A 19,831-nucleotide genomic window follows, 5' to 3' on the forward strand; every position below is an offset into this window, starting at 1 on the left:
TATAATCAGCTTGTAATAGGCAAGAATTATTCTGTATTTGCTACTGCACTTTATCAGGAAAGTTCCAATTTACTCCCACATAAATTCACACAGAGATGTAACTTGTCCGGATTTTGCGGGAAATTTAAATCTGGGGCCATAAATAATAAATTCAGGATATATGTAAAAAAAACCAATTTTTTTTTTACTTTATCTTTTTTTTTTCTTCACTTTTTTTTCAAAAACATTTCAGGAATTGTTATTTCAGCATAAAAAGAGGGGGATAATCCCAGAACCTATTCCTTGACAAGCTCCCATAAATATTCTATGCTGCGCGCAATTGCTGACAATTATCAGGATTAGGACAAATACCTGTGTTACATCTCTGTTCACAAAAGCATGCATCAGTCATGCAATACGCAAAACACAGTTTGTTTGTGTAGGTGCTGCCCCCAGCTGTGTGGATGCCAGTCTATATCTATCCACAATGTTATGAGTCCTACCTATTACGAGCTGATCAAAGTGTAGTCTGTCAGATTCTTCTGTATCTCTCCATCCCTCTGTATGCACTGTGGACCACAATCGCCTCATTCCAGTGCCATAGTTCAATAACCTCAATTAAACAACCATAGTGCAAAATTTGACCTCAAGTTGCAGAGTATGAGTTTTTGTACTCAAATTTTCAAAGGTCATTCAATGAATGTACAAATGTATTGGGGTTAAAGAACTGCACCCTGATAGATGAGCATGTTATGGATCCTAGTGATGTCTTTATCCACTATCTCTCTCTCTCTCCCTCTCCCCTCCCTCTTTGCTCTCTTGTGAGTCAAGTACGAAATCACAAGAGTTGATTGATTTTGCTACACATCTAGGCAGGTTAATATGTGCCTTAGCCTTTCATACTGGATAATTAATTGCCCAGGCTGTGTAATTTTCCACAGCCTCGGCTGCTTTCAGTCCCTTAATAGATTCAGTATAATAGCTTGTAACCTGACATTCAAGTGAACTAGACCAAATGATGATAGTTTGTCATCATGTAACGCTTTCATTAAAAGCAAAGGCAGGGAGATATTGATTGTTGTATTGTATAAATGAAATTGAACTGATGGTCGTCAACATAGAAGTCCATTACATAATTGGGTGTTCTGTCTGAAATGGAGGGACGGGAAATCCAGAAAATAAACATGGGCAACAGCCCATGTAAATGTCAACATTATCAACATTATTATTATAGCTCAAGTAGTATTAAGTATGATATTATGATCATCAAAGTTCAAACCTTTCAGACATGCATGCATATCGTCGGGTCAGTGCAAGAATGTTGTAACTCGTGTTTTGGAATAAATTTAGTTATTAATGAATTATGAAAATATAGATAGATGCACACATTTAAAGCTATTTTACCAGTCTTTGAATTTAATCAAATTTGATTCAAATAAATAACATCTTAAAAAACAATAAACACATAAATGCTTCTGCAAAAAGATAACAATGCACTTACCCTGCATTATGAATTACTCTCAGTGAGAGACTCTTTGAAATTGTACGTATTACAGCTAGTATTTTAGGTGTATTTAGAGCACTTTTGTGTGTAATAAGCATGTTTTGTCCCCGGTGGGTTCAGTCTTGACTGACAATGTGTACGCATGATGGTTCCAATTAGGGGTACTTTTCAAGAAATGTCCATGAATTTTCGAGGACAAAATTGTTCATAATTGTCCAAATTGGGGGTGTTTTGGAGAAAAATTGTCCTTGAAATGAAAAATAGGGTGTATTTCTAGGACTTTCGTCCGCGTTTTACCGCTACAGTTTTCGTTATTGTCCTCATTTCCCCGTGAAATAGGGGGAAAATTCAAAAGCGTCCTTGAAATGGTAAAAAAAGGGGTATTTATTTTGGAAAAATGTCCTTGATTCCTTGTGATAAGGGGGTGAAATAAAAATGCGTCCTCAAAATGATGAAAATAGGGGAGGTATTTGGGGGCACATTTTCCTTGATTTCGCGTAAAATAGGGGGTAAAATTGCTGCAAATGTCCTCGATTCCCCGTGAAATAGGGGTCATTTTCAAATCCTGGAACGGTCATACGTCCTACCTTTAAATACAAACTGAACCCACCGGGGTTTTGTCCTGTGAAGAATTGATCATCCAAAAAAAAAAAATTAAACAGTAGCTTCCAGTTTTGTGAGTGTATAGCTAGTATTCCTAGTTGAGCTGTGGCTTCTGTCGGTCTCACCATTTCCAGTTTCACTAGTCTAGATAATACAAACAGGAAGTACTTCTGGTATTTGAGAGTAATTGATGATTTGAATGATTTCCTGCTGCAGTGATCAAAGCCTTCAGCCATAGATATGTCTCCATGTAACTAACATATCTGTGTGGAAGACAGAGTTTGTTACTTAGCCACTGGTAATCAAAGCCTTCAGCCATAGATAGGTCTCTCCATGTAACCAACATATCTGTGTGGAAGACAGAGTTTGTTACTTAGCCACTGGTAATCAAAGCCTTCAGCCATAGATAGGTCTCTCCATGTAACCAACATATCTGTGTGGAAGACAGAGTTTGTTACTTAGCCACTGGTAATCAAAGCCTTCAGCCATAGATAGGTCTCTCCATGTAACCAACATATCTGTGTGGAAGACAGAGTTTGTTACTTAGCCACTGGTAATCAAAGCCTTCAGCCATAGATAGGTCTCTCCATGTAACCAACATATCTGTGTGGAAGACAGAGTTTGTTACTTAGCCACTGGTAATCAAAGCCTTCAGCCATAGATAGGTCTCTCCATGTAACCAACATATCTGTGTGGAAGACAGAGTTTGTTACTTAGCCACTGGTAATCAAAGCCTTCAGCCATAGATAGGTCTCTCCATGTAACCAACATATCTGTGTGGAAGACAGAGTTTGTTACTTAGCCACTGGTAATCAAAGCCTTCAGCCATAGATAGGTCTCTCCATGTAACCAACATATCTGTGTGGAAGACAGAGTTTGTTACTTAGCCACTGGTAATCAAAGCCTTCAGCCATAGATAGGTCTCTCCATGTAACCAACATATCTGTGTGGAAGACAGAGTTTGTTACTTAGCCACTGGTAATCAAAGCCTTCAGCCATAGATAGGTCTCTCCATGTAACCAACATATCTGTGTGGAAGACAGAGTTTGTTACTTAGCCACTGGTAATCAAAGCCTTCAGCCATAGATAGGTCTCTCCATGTAACCAACATATCTGTGTGGAAGACAGAGTTTGTTACTTAGCCACTGGTAATCAAAGCCTTCAGCCATAGATAGGTCTCTCCATGTAACCAACATATCTGTGTGGAAGACAGAGTTTGTTACTTAGCCACTGTCTTCCCATGGTATGTAACCAACATATCTGTGTGGAATACAGAGTTTGTTACTTAGCCACTGGTAATCAAAGCCTTCAGCCATAGATAGGTCTCTCCATGTATGTAACCAACATATCTGTGTGGAAGACAGAGTTTGTTACTTAGCCACTGGTAATCAAAGCCTTCAGCCATAGATAGGTCTCTCCATGTAACCAACATATCTGTGTGGAAGACAGAGTTTGTTACTTAGCCACTGGTAATCAAAGCCTTCAGCCATAGATAGGTCTCTCCATGTAACCAACATATCTGTGTGGAAGACAGAGTTTGTTACTTAGCCACTGGTAATCAAAGCCTTCAGCCATAGATAGGTCTCTCCATGTAACCAACATATCTGTGTGGAAGACAGAGTTTGTTACTTAGCCACTGGTAATCAAAGCCTTCAGCCATAGATAGGTCTCTCCATGTAACCAACATATCTGTGTGGAAGACAGAGTTTGTTACTTAGCCACTGGTAATCAAAGCCTTCAGCCATAGATAGGTCTCTCCATGTAACCAACATATCTGTGTGGAAGACAGGGTTTGTTACTTAGCCACTGGTAATCAAAGCCTTCAGCCATAGATAGGTCTCTCCATGTAACCAACATATCTGTGTGGAAGACAGAGTTTGTTACTTAGCCACTGGTAATCAAAGCCTTCAGCTATAGATAGGTCTCTCCATGTAACCAACATATCTGTGTGGAAGACAGAGTTTGTTACTTAGCCACTGGTAATCAAAGCCTTCAGCCATAGATAGGTCTCTCCATGTAACCAACATATCTGTGTGGAAGACAGAGTTTGTTACTGAGCCATTGAATCAAAGAGTAAGGTACAAGATATTTCCAAGAAGGGTAAAATTAAAAACTGAAAAGTGGACCTGCTCCTAGAATAGATTGACTAGGGGTAAATTGAATGCTCAGTGTCAGAAGTGGGTAAGTGCAATAGCTGCCCTGTAAACATTTGGCAATTGACACACAGTATATTGTACTCATCTACACATGGCAGCTACACAAGGCTGCTATTGCACTTAACCACTTCTGCCACTGAGCAGTCAAAATACAGAGATGCAACTTTTCCAGATTTGCTGGAAATTCAGATCTGGGGCAAATTTCCAGAATTGGATGATGATATTTCAGCATAAAAAGCAATTTGGCAATTTTCAGCAGTTGTGTTACATCTTTAACTATGTGAAGCACACAGATATATGTAATTTTAATGATAAAATGACCCAAAATGAATTAATATGTTATTTTTGGTTTGAAATAAACCCAGAGGTGTAACACAAACTGTAGTCTATAATATTCACAGTAGTTTGAACCAGCCCCCAGTCACAATAGAACTGATGGGGAAGCGTACGTGTTCGCCGACAAACGAGGACACACACAAGATTTTTCACCCTAAACTGTGGACCTACTTCCAACCGAGGACTGTCCTCGGTCTCAAACTGCTGCAAAAGACCTCAAATGCATGCTAGATGCTTTAAACGCTATTTGCCTGAAACCAAGGACCACACGTGTAAAAACTACTGTCCGCAGGGTGATGGCTAAAATTCTGTTTCGTATTATACACAAAAAAATCCGCCATTTTAGTCCACGGTTAGGCGATGAAAACATCATACACACATCCTCGGTTAGATAGCAAAACACAATGTCCACGTTTGGAGGCAAACACAGAGGGGTGTGTGTGTATGTGTGTATGTAAGTGGAGGGGTAAAGACAGCCGAGGGATGGAGGGACATAATAAGTGCCTTTTCCACACCCCTTCAATTAGATTGTAATTATAATCCACTTGATGCATTAAACATGCAGGCCTGTAGTTATTATACAATGGAAGTTTGTCCGGATTCTGATCAATTGTGAATATAATATTGGTTAATTATATCATCTTGCTTTTCTCCTTATTCTTCAGACTAACATGATTTCTCTAGAAAACATGCATAAGTGCATTGATGCTGGACAGCTGACCTCTGACCTCGAAGGTACTCTTGTCTATGACCATGATGAATGGATTCAACTCAGATTGGTGAGAAAACACTTCACTTTATTCAGAAGCACAACTTTTTTTTGTTTTTGCTTTATTTTTACTTTGTTTTTTTGTATGAATATCTGTTTACCTTAAGTATTGCCAATTTAATCAACAAATGAATCCTAAAAAAATAGAGTTTTCTTTCACAGACTCCTATTATCTACAAATTTATGGAAGATAGGAGCCATACAAATGCTCAAAGATAAGAAAAAACAAGTAAACACAAATAAAGGACCAGTATAAGACACATATCATCAAAAGGGACTCAACTGATTATCAGTAAATTAAAAATTAAATTTGGTTGATCGATCAAAATAGTCACAAAATGATGCAGTAAAATTTTGTGAAAGAAAAGTAATATATCAGCCAATAATTCCAAGCAGAGATAAATATAATATTGCAGGCGAATCTTCCATTGAACTCAAATGGAAGTTGTCTCCCTGGTGTTCAATTTTATGTTTAATTTACTTCTGTATGGCATCTGTTTTGTTTCCAGTCTTTGGAAGATTTTCTCGGCCAGGCATCTGATCTGATGCACCGCCAAGATCATCTGAAGCGTGAGATGAACTGCATAAACTTCGCAATGGACATAGAGGGCTCTCAGCAGATGATTGAACACCACTCAGTGCTGCGTCAAGAAGTCATGAGGATACCTGTGGATGAAATCAACCAGGAAGGGCATAGAGTACTGAGAAGGTAATACCCTTTATTTTTCAGTTGGTGATGCAGATCTGTGACCTGCTCCCACAAAATCAGCGTAAAGTCGCAAATTGGTAGTTTCGAGACGTTCCAACTGTTGAGTTGATGTTCTTTGTTTGAAGACGCATGTATTGGTAGTGGTGTGCCCTTTGTGATTGTGGACAGAATTGAATACAGAGTACAGCATATTATTTCCCCACTCTCAAAGGACATACCACCGACTATATTGGAGTCTTCAATTAAAGCATCTCAACAGTTGGAACGTCTTGAAACTCCAAACTTGCAATATTACACTCATTTTGTGGGAGCAGGTCACATTTTAGTTCTTGCATTTATTGGTCAAGACTGCACAGCTGTAAAAGTTTGGCTCATAGAATATAGCAAAGTGTATCAAGACTCAGTACACCGGTCGATCTTACCGTTTCCGATGTTGATTAAGATACTTCTTGCATCGATCCCGAGATGCGGAAAAAACCAATAGTCATTTTGTCCCACATAAATGAATAAATAACAAAAAAAACCCGATCCCCCGGTGGACTCACCCAAAAGGTGACGTCACACCATATGATCGTCACTTATCCTCCTTGGTCTCCGACTGACACAGACGTGCCTATCGATTGTTCATAGCACTGTGTATCAATTTCTCGACCAAAGGCGAGATATACGGTTGTAGTTTCACACCTTAGGTAAAACCAAACCGGTATTGTTCGGCTGAGGATAGTTTTGACGGCATTTTCTGGCGAAAAAGTGACAAAAAGCGATCCAAAACTTAGCTACATATCGTGCCTCCGTTTGTATCACGGGACACACGAGCAATTCAAAATGGCGCTCGTTGACGCCATTCATTTTGTTTCCCACGTAAAACAACCATTGCAGCCTGTAAGTTACAATAGATGTTTGTACATACACATTGTATTTCATGTACGGTAGGTTATTGTTGCTATGTTAGGGTGATTACTCTATCGTTATGTCTTCATTACCGTCCAATAAAGACGAGTTAATCAGATATTCATACGGTGGGGATTGGTAGGGACCCGTCTGACATTTTAGTAATAAAGTTAGCCAGTCCTTACTTTACCACTAACGTTAGCGACCAGCCTCCGTGCTCAGGTTTGCTTACTGGGCTTGAGTCGCGTGTTGGGGGGTAGTACCCCCTCCCTTTTCTCCTCGCTTCGCCTCGGCCCTGTCGGGCTTGCCCTTCCCTGGTGACGGAGCGGGCCCCACACCCGCTCTGTTTCACCCACAGGGAGTGCTCACGATCTTCTAGATGTCTTTCTTTTGCTTAGGACTCTCCGAGTTCCAGCTTGACGATTGGGATAGGCTCCGTCATCGCCATAAGACGAAGAAGAAATCTACCAAGGGCACTGGTAAGGTCGATACGGTGGATTCTGCTGTGACAGCCCCTATGGGTCATGGCAGGTCTGCTTAAGGGGGCTCCGGTCCCCGGACAAGCAGGCGGTTCCTTCGGGGACTGCTAGTGCGTCCAAAGGCTCAGCAGCCAGCGAAAGCACTGACTATACGTCGGAGCAAAGTAGCAGGCAGCAGAGCGGTAACCACCAGCGAAAACCCTAGCGGGTTTTGCAGCAGGAGGATACCAGTCGATACGGTAGATTCTGCTGTGACAGCCCCTATGGGTCATGGCAGGTCTGCTTAAGGGGCTCCGGTCCCCGGACAAGCAGGCGGTTCCTTCGGGGACTGCTAGCGCGGTCCAAAGGCTCAGCAGCCAGCGAAAGCACTGACTATACGTCGGAGCAAAGTAGCAGGCAGCAGAGCGGTAACCACCAGCGAAAACCCTAGCGGGTTTTGTAGCAGGAGGATACCAGTCCTCTAGCGAAAATCCTCACGGGTTTTTAGCAGGCGGACACCCGTCTGTTGCAGGCATATCTACGGGCTCAAACAGCCACAGTAGTAGCCAGCGACGGGCAGCATGCAAGGGTACCCCGGGCTTGCCTGGGTTGAACCCTAGCATGCATGGGTTCAGCAGAGAGAGCGATACCCGCGGCTAACGCTGTGGGTGTAGTCTTAGCAGAACCAACTGGGGTTGTCACACGGCAGCGTTCCATGGCGGGACCGCCGAGTGATACCCTGGGCCCTAGAATAGCTGCTGGCTGTCCACAGGGACTGGCCGGCGATTATTCAGGGGTTGGGCTCGCAGTCTCTCACGGGACAGCGACCCAGGTGCATTCGGTGGCAGCTACAAAGACGATCTACGGCTTGACTTCAGTGGTAGCCGCTATGCACCCGCCCATAGCTGCCGTGAGTGGTCCGCCACACACAGCGACCTTGGGCGAAGCTCTAGAGGATACAGTAAGTAGCTTGAACAGCCTAGCTGATCAACAACCCACTTATGTCCTCGAGAGCCAGCGGAGCGTGGGGATCCATTACCGTCAATGGGTCAATTACCCTCTCTTGATCGATCACTGTCAAATCAACAGGGCATAGCTCCCTTGATTGACGCTGCCTATTCAGGTGGCGAGGTGATTGATCGGGGTATGCACGCTCAGCTACCCGTGGTACTAGGCAAGCTCCCTCTAGCCAAGGGACAGCCGGTATAGCGGGTACCCATACACGGCTTGATCCTTGCGGGGAACGCAGTGAGGCATGGGTACAGTGGTACACAGCCGGAGCCCTCACGGGTACCCATGCTCGTCCCGCGCCGGTACCACGCCAGCACACAGCTTGATCCCCCAAACAGGGAACGCAGCGTGGCGAGGGTACAGCGGTCCACAGTTGGGAACCCTCACGGGTACCCACGCTGATACCGCACCGGTACCGCAGCACCCGCTTTAGTCGCCACAGTCTCTGTGGCAACAAGGGGAGGCGGTGCTGGTACTGCAGTACCATGGGGTTACCCTGGTGGCGGATCCTTTCAGGGTCAGCTGCCGGCTGGGTATGCCCGTGGTACCCGCCGCAGGGTGTTTCTTCCACGGCCCAGCACCGTGGCAAGTGTCGCCTAGCGATGGCCACGCAGTACCAACATCAGCTGTTGACCAGGCCAGCCGGCATGGGGCTAACCCAGATCTTGATCAGGGTAGGCCCTGTGCTGCTAGCGCTAGGACGACGGCTGCGAGAGCATGCGGACCCAGTGGTGCCATGGCGGATACCTCAGGGTCTTGCGGGAGTACTCCCTCTTCTGCTGGCAGGTAGTCGGCGAGCCACACAGTGGTTATGCCTTCTTACCCGCTTTCAGATGCCCGTCCTCAGTTACCGTCATCATCGGAGCATGATACGGATACTGTGGGCGAGGGAAAGGAGTCGGAAGCTGAGTACGGTAGTGACATCACTACAATCTCCTTCCCCGCTGCCCCGAGGGGAGCAACAGCACTGATCTTCCTCCGGACACCCCCTAGGGGGGAGTCCATGGAGGAGGACCAGGGGATCCTTTCAGTAGGATGCTCAGCTGCTGCTTCCTCACAGGGGCGCCTGCACTCTCATTCCCGGCAAACCTCACGGGTAGATATCGTGGGGCTGTCGAGCTCAGTAGAGCTATGGCGCTGCGTGCTTGCACGCTTCCTCTGCGTGTAACGCGGAGGACCACGGACCTACCTGAGGGGATCCGAGAGGGACCCAGATGTCGTCAAGCGTATCACGCTCAGACAACATCTGAGCTCTTCCGCGAGGTGAGCCTATTAGCGGTGCTAACAGCTAGCCTCAACGAGAGCTCCATGGGCCTAGCCCATAGGGTGTCCACTTAGCGCCGGGGGGAGGGGCCTGCCACTCCAATCGCTCAACGCGATGGAAAGGCAGGGTCCTTTTTCTCTTTGGATGCTTCTGCGCTACGGTGGAGGACCGTGCAAAGAAGCTACCAACGGGAGCACTCTGAAGAGGTCGGAAACTGCCCTTACCATGGGTAGGAGCTCCGACTTCAGCAGGCCGTGCACCACCAACAGTACCCGAGCCCACTACCTCTGCAGCACCCATTTCTGGGAGGCGCAAGGTAGCACAGGAACAGCTGGCAAGCCCGAAGAAGAGCAAGCGCTCTTCCAAGGGAAGCTAGGCAGAGCATTCCTGGGGGCTCAGCGGTTTTTCCACAGGGGATCTCCCAGTGGACGACCGCTTATGGCTTTCACCCAGAGGTGGGAAACCATCTCTTTGAGCGCCTGGGTATGGTCAGTGGTGAGTGGGGGTTACAGACTGGCAACCCAGTCTCCCCACATTCGCCTGCACATTTCAGAGGTCCACAGTAGTGCCGTCAGACGGCCCCCAGCGTCGGGCACTACTGACAGGGATCACACAGCTTCTCCGGCGGGCGATTGTCCCGGTCTATCCCCGTTCTACGGGTGATCTTGGAGCCATTGGCTCCAAGGAAGACCGGCGACGGGAGCCCCATCCGGAACCGCAGGCTGTTGAACACGTTCTTCAGGCCCAAGAGGTTCAGAATGGGGACTCTCGCCTCGGTGCTAGCCTGCCCCATCAGGGGCATGGGAACAGCATCGCTAGATCTCTCGGACGCCTATCTGCATATGCCAATCGCCTCTCAAGATCGGAGGCATCTGCGCTTCTAGGTACAGGATCAAAATTACCAGTTTTGATACCGCCATCCGCCTGTCCATCTCTCCCAGGGTGTTTAACACTCTTGGTCAGAGCGGTGGCAGCGCATCTGAAGCACAGGGGTGTCAACATCAGTTGCTACCTGGACGTTTGGCTCATATACGGACGCACTCCACTGAAGACTACGGGTCTCATGGGGTTGATAGTCCGTAGGGTGCGGGACCCTGGATTTTTGATCAGCTCAAAAAAGTCCAGCGTGGTCCCGACGCAGACACCACTATTTGTAGGGGCCCAGATCACCCTCACGGAGGGGTTCGCGGTGCTCTCACCCGAGCGGGTGACGAACATGGTGCGGTGTGCCTGACTCTTGGCCGAGTCTCGGGCAAAACCCGCTGTGACATGGATGAAGGTGGTAGGCCTAATGGCCAGTATGGTAGACCTCGTACTGTACTGCCGTTTCTACGTTAGGCTTACCCAACTACACCTTCTAGCCTGCTTGCAGGCCCAGTCGTCACCCAATATCCCCCGCGGCTCCGTTGTCGGAGATCGCGCGAGAGGAACTCTGGTGGTGGACCCATCAGCCCAATTTGACCCAGGGTGTCAGGTTTCCTGCACCCCGGTATGTCACGTAGTGACGACCATAGCCAAAACGGGCTGGGGGTCCACATCCACGGAGACTCCGCCTCGGCCTATGGGGCCATAGAGACAGAGTTTCACATCAACCTCCCTCGCTTACGAGGAGGTGATCGTGGAATCACATACCGTTGTCCTGACGGATAACACAACCGTGGTAGCCTACCCCAACAGACAAGGGGACTCCGGGCCACCACGATTGAGCCTGCATGCACGACACCTGATAGGGTGGTGCAAGTTCAGGCAGATTACGATGAGAGCGATACACATCGCGGCGTCACCAGCATCCTCGCGCACAATCTGTCACGAGGAAGGTGTCGGGACCAGCAGAATGGTCCCTTTCCGCGAGAAACGCTCAGACGATCTTCAAGGGATGTACCACCCCTCGAAAGATCGGTTCGCATCTCATCGCAATCATCCACTGCCGGTGTACTGCTCAAGGGTCGCGGACCCCCAAGCATTCACCGTGGGCGCTCTGTCCATAGACTGGGAGGATGACAGCTTATGCAGTCCTCCGATCTCACTACTCATGAGGGTGGTGGCCAAGATCGGGTGGGAAGACTGCATTGTCATTCTGCTAGCGGCAAGGCCGCTGGCACTCCCAGGTACCAGATCTACTCCGGATGCCCGGAGCGGAGGTACCAGTCTATCACTAGAGCACCTGCAGTTAGCTGCATGGCCCTTACCAGGAACACGCAGCGGAGGGATACTTTTCATCAGAAGCTGTTTTTCTCATCGCCGGGCTAGACGGAAGTCTACCCTCCGTGCGTATAGCCAGAGTCTGGCTCCATACCACGCTTGGTGCAATGAGACAAATAGCTCTCCCGCTAGAGCCTCTGTGCTGCTAGTTCCGGAGTTTCTGACAGAAAAGTTCCAAGCAAGACTTCAGCGGGCCACTTGGGCCAGCTATAAGTCAGCTGTCCTCTCCATTCACCGAGGTTTCGAAGACGGGTCGACTATCATAGCCGATGGTTACCTTATTAGTCTACGCCTCGACGGTATGTTCAACGAGTGTCTACCAAAAAGGAAAGTGATCCTCCTAAGGGATCCCAACACAGTCTTAGATTACTTTAAGGGTCACCTTTTGACCTTCCGTCAAAAGCGACGCTTAAATACGTAACTCTCAAGATGGCTTTCCGGTTTGGCGTTGGCTTCGGACGGCGGTGCTGAGTTGCACACGGTCTCGAGGTTAGCTTCCGTGTTCACAAACACTGGAGCGACACTGTTTCGGCGCTCTGTTCTCGTGACTACGAACGGGCGCGGTGCATACCGACATTCGTCCCTCTCCAATCCCCAGGGTTGGTCAAGGTTCGGCTGAAGCCAAAGATAGGCTGGGGTGTCCGATAAGGCGCTGCAGCACTATTTCTTCCGAACACAAGCCTTGCGAGGGACTCACGACCGCATTCATCACCCTTACAGAGCCTTTCGGTCCAGCCGCTGTCGCAATGGCTGGTCCAGGTGTTGGTGGGTCCGGGGATCGCGAAGGTTTCGCGTCCACGACCCACTCGACACGAGCTATCTCATCATCTTGGGTATACCGTTCGGTTGTCCCTTGAGGAGATCTAGCAGGCGGTGTCCCGAAGCCACCTTCGCCCTTCTCTACGATACTTCCGCTTACGTTAGTAATCAGAGACGGGCGGAGGTTTACCGGGACATTGTTCGGGCGATCATAATACGGTGGTGTACGGGTACCAGGTTTTCAGACTATACAGAATACTCAGCATGGTAAGAACCAGTGTCGCTATTCTTAGCCACCAAACTTATTAAGTAAGGAGGTTTATGTCTGTGATCGCGTGGTCTTTTTGTTTCCCGACCGCTGGGGAAAATATTTTCTGACCTCGCGAAAGCCATCGTTACCCGCTCCCGATCCCTGATCAGATGCTGACCAATCTTGTACCTCCATCCGTCGGTTACTTGCTAGATCGATCTTTCAGATGTTGATGCAAGAAGTATCTTAATCAACATCGAACGGTAAGATCGACCGGTGTACTGAGTCTAGTCCCAAACAGAAATGTTTGGTAGACTCATAACCGGTGCGATCTTACCTTTCCGATGTTGATTATCCCGACCCCGCCACCCCTACAAGTTTGGTCCGAGTAGGGGATCCCAAGTCGGATAAGGGATTTATCATATGGTGTGACGTCACCTTTTGGGTGAGTCCACCGGGGATCGGGGTTTTTTGTTATTTATTCATTGATGTGGGAAAAAATGACTATTGGTTTTTTTCCGCATCTCGGGATCGATGCAAGAAGTATCTTAATCAACATCGGAAAGGTAAGATCGCACCGGTTATGAGTCTACCAAACATTTCTGTTTGGGACTATTTTGTCATCTGTCATCATGACTGTTGCACAGCAGCAGGGCTAATAATTTGCCCATTGCCCCAGATTGGACCAACTGTTGTTGCTCAAACTGGCATGTCAACATTTCAACTTCAAGTTGTACATATTTTGCTGATTTCTTAAGCATTCAAGGTTTGATTGAAGAGTACCTTTAGGTGAGATTGTTACTTACAAGTCTCAAATTTACAGCTTGGTATCTTGTGTAATTGAATAGGTGTTAGAACTGGCCTGATCCATAATAGAACTTACAGTTATTAAGAGACCAAGGGCTAACTTTTGAGCCTTGAACAGTAAATATTCCCACTTTTTTGGCTAAACATTTTCATATGGTTTAGCAACTTTTTAGTAGGTACTTTTTGTCCAAATTGGCTGCAATATAGCCCCATTATTTTCAGAATATCTCCCTGTTGTTTATTGTGCATTCAGTTGTGTATAATACAGAGTATATAACCATAGAAAAAAGCAAGATTTACTGCATGTATAGCTTACCTGCTAGAAAAATTTTACTGCTAGAAAAATAATAACCATCACAACCTTAGAAGATACGCCCATGATTTTGAACATTGAAATATGATAGGGATAAGCTCTAATGCTCTGATGGCTCTAATTCAAAATTAAAATTTAAAGGTAACTATGTGCCATGCAGGTTGATTTGTCTTGTGAAGCATACAAGAAGTAAAATCACCTTAAAGGGGCATTTTGCAAAACACAGCCTCTTCCCCCACTTTTCACAAAAAAGTTAAGATTTTTATAACACTGGAAACCTCTGGCTACATCATGTTTATGTACACAATTTTTTTGCAGATTAGTTAGTTTTGCAAAAATATTGCCAAATTTGAATTTCATTCTGGAACACCAGAACAAAATTAAAACAGTGGCCTATGGACCAGTGTAATACACATAATCATGCATAACTCACAAATGCAAAATCTGAATCAACTGAAATTTTTGGAATAAGCTTTTTGCATGGATATCTGCTGACAAATGTCATAAAAAGGGGATGTTAGGATCACAAAATACTCCTTTAAGATGTTAAGACTGTTAGCATATTATTTATTATTAAACATTTCATCAAACTATTCCAGTAAAGTCACTTCTGTGCAGGCATTTCAACAATTAGCAGTTGTCTTTCTCAACAACAGGTGTGCGCAATTCCCCATTTTAACAAAAGCAAAGACTAATGTATGCATGACAAAAATGAATTATTTTGATGAAAAGTTCAACAAATGTTGGAATATAATCATCAATGTTCCTTTATGACTCAACACTGCTTTGTAGAGCGAGTTGACGCAGCGGTAGTTCCCTCACCTTGCACCACTGAGGTCCCGGGTTTAAGCCCCAGCCGTCCCCAAAGACTGTATGTGCATTTGATTTATCCCGATTCCATGCTCGCTCTTGCAGGTTTTCTCCGGGATCTCCGGTTTCCTACTGCTTTAAAAAAAATGGTGATTAGTTGATTAGTTATCAAAAACTTCCTTCACCCAGTGGAATTTGGGGAGCTGCACAGAAAATTGGTGGATGTTACATTCTAAGTGTGGATAGGTCTGCGCTAGGTTCAGCTGCAACTGGCCTAGTTGATGCAATCTGATTGTGATGATTCACCATGGCAGGGAAATTACAGCGCTTTGAATCCTTCAAGATCTGGAAAAAGGCGCTATATAAATCTGCAATTTATATATTTATTCATTTGTATTGTATTTTATATTTGCAGGATATGTGGCATGTACACTGATGATGCTACCGTTGACAGTGGCTATTCAGGCAGTAGTCACGGCAGTTTCACCAGTACATCAAGCACAGCGGCTAGCCCAGACTTTCAGCAAGCTTCCCCACGTATCAACAGGATGCTGGATAGTATAGGGGCCACTAGACAACAACTACAGCAACTCTGGCAACTCAAGAAGATGAAGTTAGAACAGTGTTTACAGCTTAGATTGTTTGAGCAAGACTGTAAAAAGGTTAGTGTCAATTGAAGCACCGAAGTTCATGTCTCAATCAAGGAATGAAGTGCCCTGTTTTGGTAGAATAATGTGGGTGAGGTGACATAGAGTTTATGATATTTCTGTTTGCCAGAGTACATTATTTATCCATAAAGGATATAGTAAACAGGGGAAAGAAGAATCACGCATCGCACACAAGCACAATAACATGAAATTTCAAGTGGAAACATAACATGCATAGGCAGATAAACCAGAGTAAAAACTCCGGACATACCTGCCTGTACATGGACTTGAACCCCAGACCTCTTGCTTGTGGGGCAAGTGCTCTAACCACTGAGCTGTATATACTGTCCCTGATAAACAGGACTCAAGTCTGGTACTTAAAGATATGAGCAGTCAGGGTAAACAGTACTAACAGCACATTACACACCAGTGTACGAGATCAATTAGTGATGCTTACCCGCCAGCCTAATCACACAAACAGAGGAAGAGGCTTACGCATCATAAACTGGAACATAGATGTAATGTTTGAACGTTTCTATGTCCTAGTGTATGATACATAAGCCCCTTCCCTTGTTGATATAGTGAACCTTAAAAACAAAATAAAGAAAACCTTGACATCTATCTCATTTGGTCCAATTTTTTGGTAATGATTTTTAAAGTAAATGGTTCCATAAAATAGAGTGAATTTGTACCCAACTTCAAATCTGTATTGTAGTTTGGAAAAAATTTAATTCTCCAAAGACACACCAAAAAGAAAGTTGCTCCTGATTGAACATTTGTATTTAAACTGTCAGTTGACATTTGTGTTCATTCATTTGGATAACTAAACAGAGATTTTGTTTCAAGTACTTGTTTATTATGTTTAAACAGAGCAATCCTGTGCGAAAACATACTAATTATATTGGTTTGTTTTGTTTGTTGAATTTGTGACTAGAACATTTTGGTCCGGCTTCTTGACGCTTGGCTAGTGGTCAGGCTTCCTAAGCCAGCAGGCTAGCCCTACCAAGTGGAACCATTTTATTAATTTATCTTTCTAGGTGATGTCGATGTGAAATTGTAATCACTGGTATATAGGACTAATTGGGCTTAAGCCTGATAGCTTTTAAGCTATCAGGCTATCATGGGCAGTAGGCTTCTTAAAAGAAGCCTGATTACTACCCATGGTTCGAGAAACTGGCCCTTAGAGAAACCAGATTGACTAAGGTGGATTAACTTATAAAAATAAACAAAACCACTTTTGTTCGAACTTGAAAAGTTTGATTATTGTCCATATGATAAAGTATTTTCTCTTTTAAGATTTCAACAGATGTCCTATAAACCTATTCTAATAAGGAAAGAGTGGAATAGGTACAAATCAGCTTAACGCTGGTGAATAACAGTTGTTCCCTGAAAAGTCAATAAGATTGTCACCACGTATGCTAGACTTGCAGGGTTGTACAAGTATTTTCAGGACAAGTTAACAATGATTACATCTCGGATTTCATAATTTCCAATAGTAGTGACAGTGAATCGAACAGGGTCGCATTTGTGACATGTATTTGTGAAAGCAGACAATATAAGAAGCAAGAATCTGAGGTTTACGAGAAAACTTGCAGTAAAAAACAAGAAGGAAACACATTTCATTACTAAGTTCTATTCTTTTAACAAGTCACAAACAAAACCCTCTTTAATAACTTTATTTCAAATTAGTGAAATGGTAAAATGTTCTTGTCAAATGTTGCAATGTATGAGTACCTGTGAAACACTAATGTTTGGAAAGTGAAAAACAGATTGCCAAAGAAGAATTGCATGCCAAATTTCTTGTGTAGAGCCTTAAAGTTTGTTCGGCTTATATAAGGTGGAAATTATTCGGCTTTTGTTACTGCGCGAGTCAATAAAGTCCCAACTCGCACTCGCGTAAATTCACAGAAGCGTTACTATGAATCTGTAAGGGAACAAACCAAAATTCAAAGACGTCTATGAATGAAAGTGTTTTCATTAGAAGGCTGACCCCCTCCCCTCCCTGAAACGTAACTTGAAATGTTGAAAAGTCTAAATCCAAAATATAAATTTTGACCAATATTTTTAAGTAAGTTTTTACCAACAGAATCATACTTTTTTACCCCACCTGCCTAACAAATGGAGATAATATTCAATATTGATTAATACAACTCTGTAAATGACTTTGTTGTTTGATTTCTTGTTTTAGATGACGGAATGGTTGGAGCATAATCAACAGTTATTTCTTGTCAACCATACTGACATTGGCACCTCGGCTCAAATGGCCAGCGAATTACAAGAAGAACACCATCAGTTTGCTGCACAATCAATGGTAGGTATTAGTAGGCTTAGAGAGAAAACGCAATCTAGCTTTTCTCGCCGTGAATCTCGCTTTTTAGTGCTTTTCTCGCTTTTAAAAGATCAATTTCTGCCACGAAAAATCTATTTCTGTGTTACATTGTTGCAGAATTTGACAACCAACAACCATTGCAACTAAAAAAGCTTAAGTTTGACCTGATTTTCCAGTCTGAATTTACAAAAATATTCTTTATTCTTTTATATTTTTTTTTCCGCCAATTTTGGGGCATAAATCTTGTTTTTTCTCGCATTTTGAAGTTGCCATCTCACATTTTTGGTCAAAAATTGTGTTTTTTTTCTCTAAGCCTAGGTATTAGCAATCACCTGATCAATCAAACTTTTGTATCCTATTTTTCAGAATGTCACAATGAGTTTGTTTCAAAGAATCAGTCGCCAAATAATAGGCATGTTTGACAGTCCTGTTTGTTTTTTATTTGTTTTAAATATTGTAAAAACGTCATAAACTAGCAGGACACAATGTTCAACTTATTGACTTAACATCAGGTGTATAGTCAACAAATGTGAAACCAAGTTCAATTCTATTGACTTTACATAAAGAATATCAATAACAAACATGAAACTAGATTTTGACTCACTGACTTGGCACAAAGTTTGGAATGGCTATTTGATCAAAGTTCACTTTGACCACTTCTCTTTAGTATTTGCCTGTGGAGCAAAAGTAGTTGTTGACATAAAATTTGGTTGTCAAGGATTTGTTTGCCAGCTATCATTTTGTAATAAAAGGTCAAATATAGGGTAAGTATTTCAGCTATTTTCTTCTAAAAGTATGTCACAGGTTTGGAAGGCAAATGTGGTTTGTGGAAGGAAAAAGGCTTTTTTGTTGTGCAAGACATCACATTTTCTGTTGTCCGTCATGATTTTTAGTCGTACGCTGCAACTTCTGGTTGTTACCGCTCAAATGTGGTGTGATCAAGCAAAATCAGTCTTAAGTCGGACATATTCAATTTTCAGTTTCTTATAGTATTGTAAACAGCATATGCAAAGAAACATTTTGCAGAAAACCCCATTGAATTTGGACAACCAGTCGACAACCAGTCCAAAAATATGAGCAGATAAAAAGTTTCCAAAACAGTAGGAAACAAAAGGAAATACTTCCTTTGTTTGGCTTTATCTCAAAATCAATATTTCTGACTTCTGACTGATTTTGCTTGATCACATCAAAAATCTTCAGTGTTGTTTAGGGCTTTATAAATAAAGTCTTGCAAATTCAAATTGCTATAGCCTCCTATTGGTGTAAACAATGTAATCACTTAAACCTGACAGTCAAAGAAATCAATCAAACTGATTATAAGCATATACACAGCCATTGAAAATTCTTCAACTTCAAACACATATACACATTTTAACAGATTTGCTTAAACTTTTCAATTGTATCAAGGCATTTCTCTTCTTTCGTTGCTTTTACTAGGGTATGTATGTCCACATCAATCACATCATGTCTGTAGCTAAGAGGTTGACGGACAGTCAACACTACGCCGGAGCAGATTGACAGACTCGCTATCCAACTGGATCAACACTGGAGGGCGTTTGCCGTTGCCTTGGATGAGCGAAGTACTCTACTGGCTATGTCTGTTATGTTCAACAGAAAAGCAGAAGAGGTGAGTCCATGATTAATTTGGGTGCATTCAACAAAATGTCTCCTTTTAAGCAAGATGAACTAAAAGGTTATCATTATAACATGTATGTTATCCTGAAAACTCAATCAAATTGAACTCGAGTTAGTGATATGAACATGTTGGTAATACCTTTAAAGGTACAAAGAAATGTAATTCTTAATTTGTTTTTCAATTTTAATTTTGAATTTTGGGATTGATATGATGACATGTAGCTCAATATGCTCATTCCCATTGCGCATATATTTGTTGCTCTCTAAATCTGAAAGAATCACTGAACTGATTAATACCGGCCATGATATTGTAACTCAAATGACCAAATTTCCTAACAAGGAGATTGCCAAATTACCTATTTTTTCTAGGCATGCCCTTGCTGAAATTCATGACACTGG

General features: G+C 43.7%; 1 protein-coding gene across 1 annotated transcript in view; it reads left to right on the forward strand.

Annotated features, from left to right (window-relative positions):
* The window catches only part of LOC140155190 (triple functional domain protein-like), a 324,171-nt gene that overhangs the window by 56,599 nt on the left and 247,741 nt on the right, over window positions 1–19,831 (forward strand). The window contains 6 exon segments of the mRNA XM_072177934.1: window positions 5,244–5,357; window positions 5,857–6,056; window positions 15,237–15,483; window positions 17,657–17,779; window positions 19,235–19,302; window positions 19,304–19,424. Of these exon segments, the coding sequence (XP_072034035.1) occupies window positions 5,244–5,357; window positions 5,857–6,056; window positions 15,237–15,483; window positions 17,657–17,779; window positions 19,235–19,302; window positions 19,304–19,424 (873 nt within the window).

The sequence above is a fragment of the Amphiura filiformis genome, chromosome 6 (genome assembly GCF_039555335.1).
Source record: "Amphiura filiformis chromosome 6, Afil_fr2py, whole genome shotgun sequence".
NCBI classification, from domain to species: Eukaryota; Metazoa; Echinodermata; class Ophiuroidea; order Amphilepidida; family Amphiuridae; genus Amphiura; species Amphiura filiformis.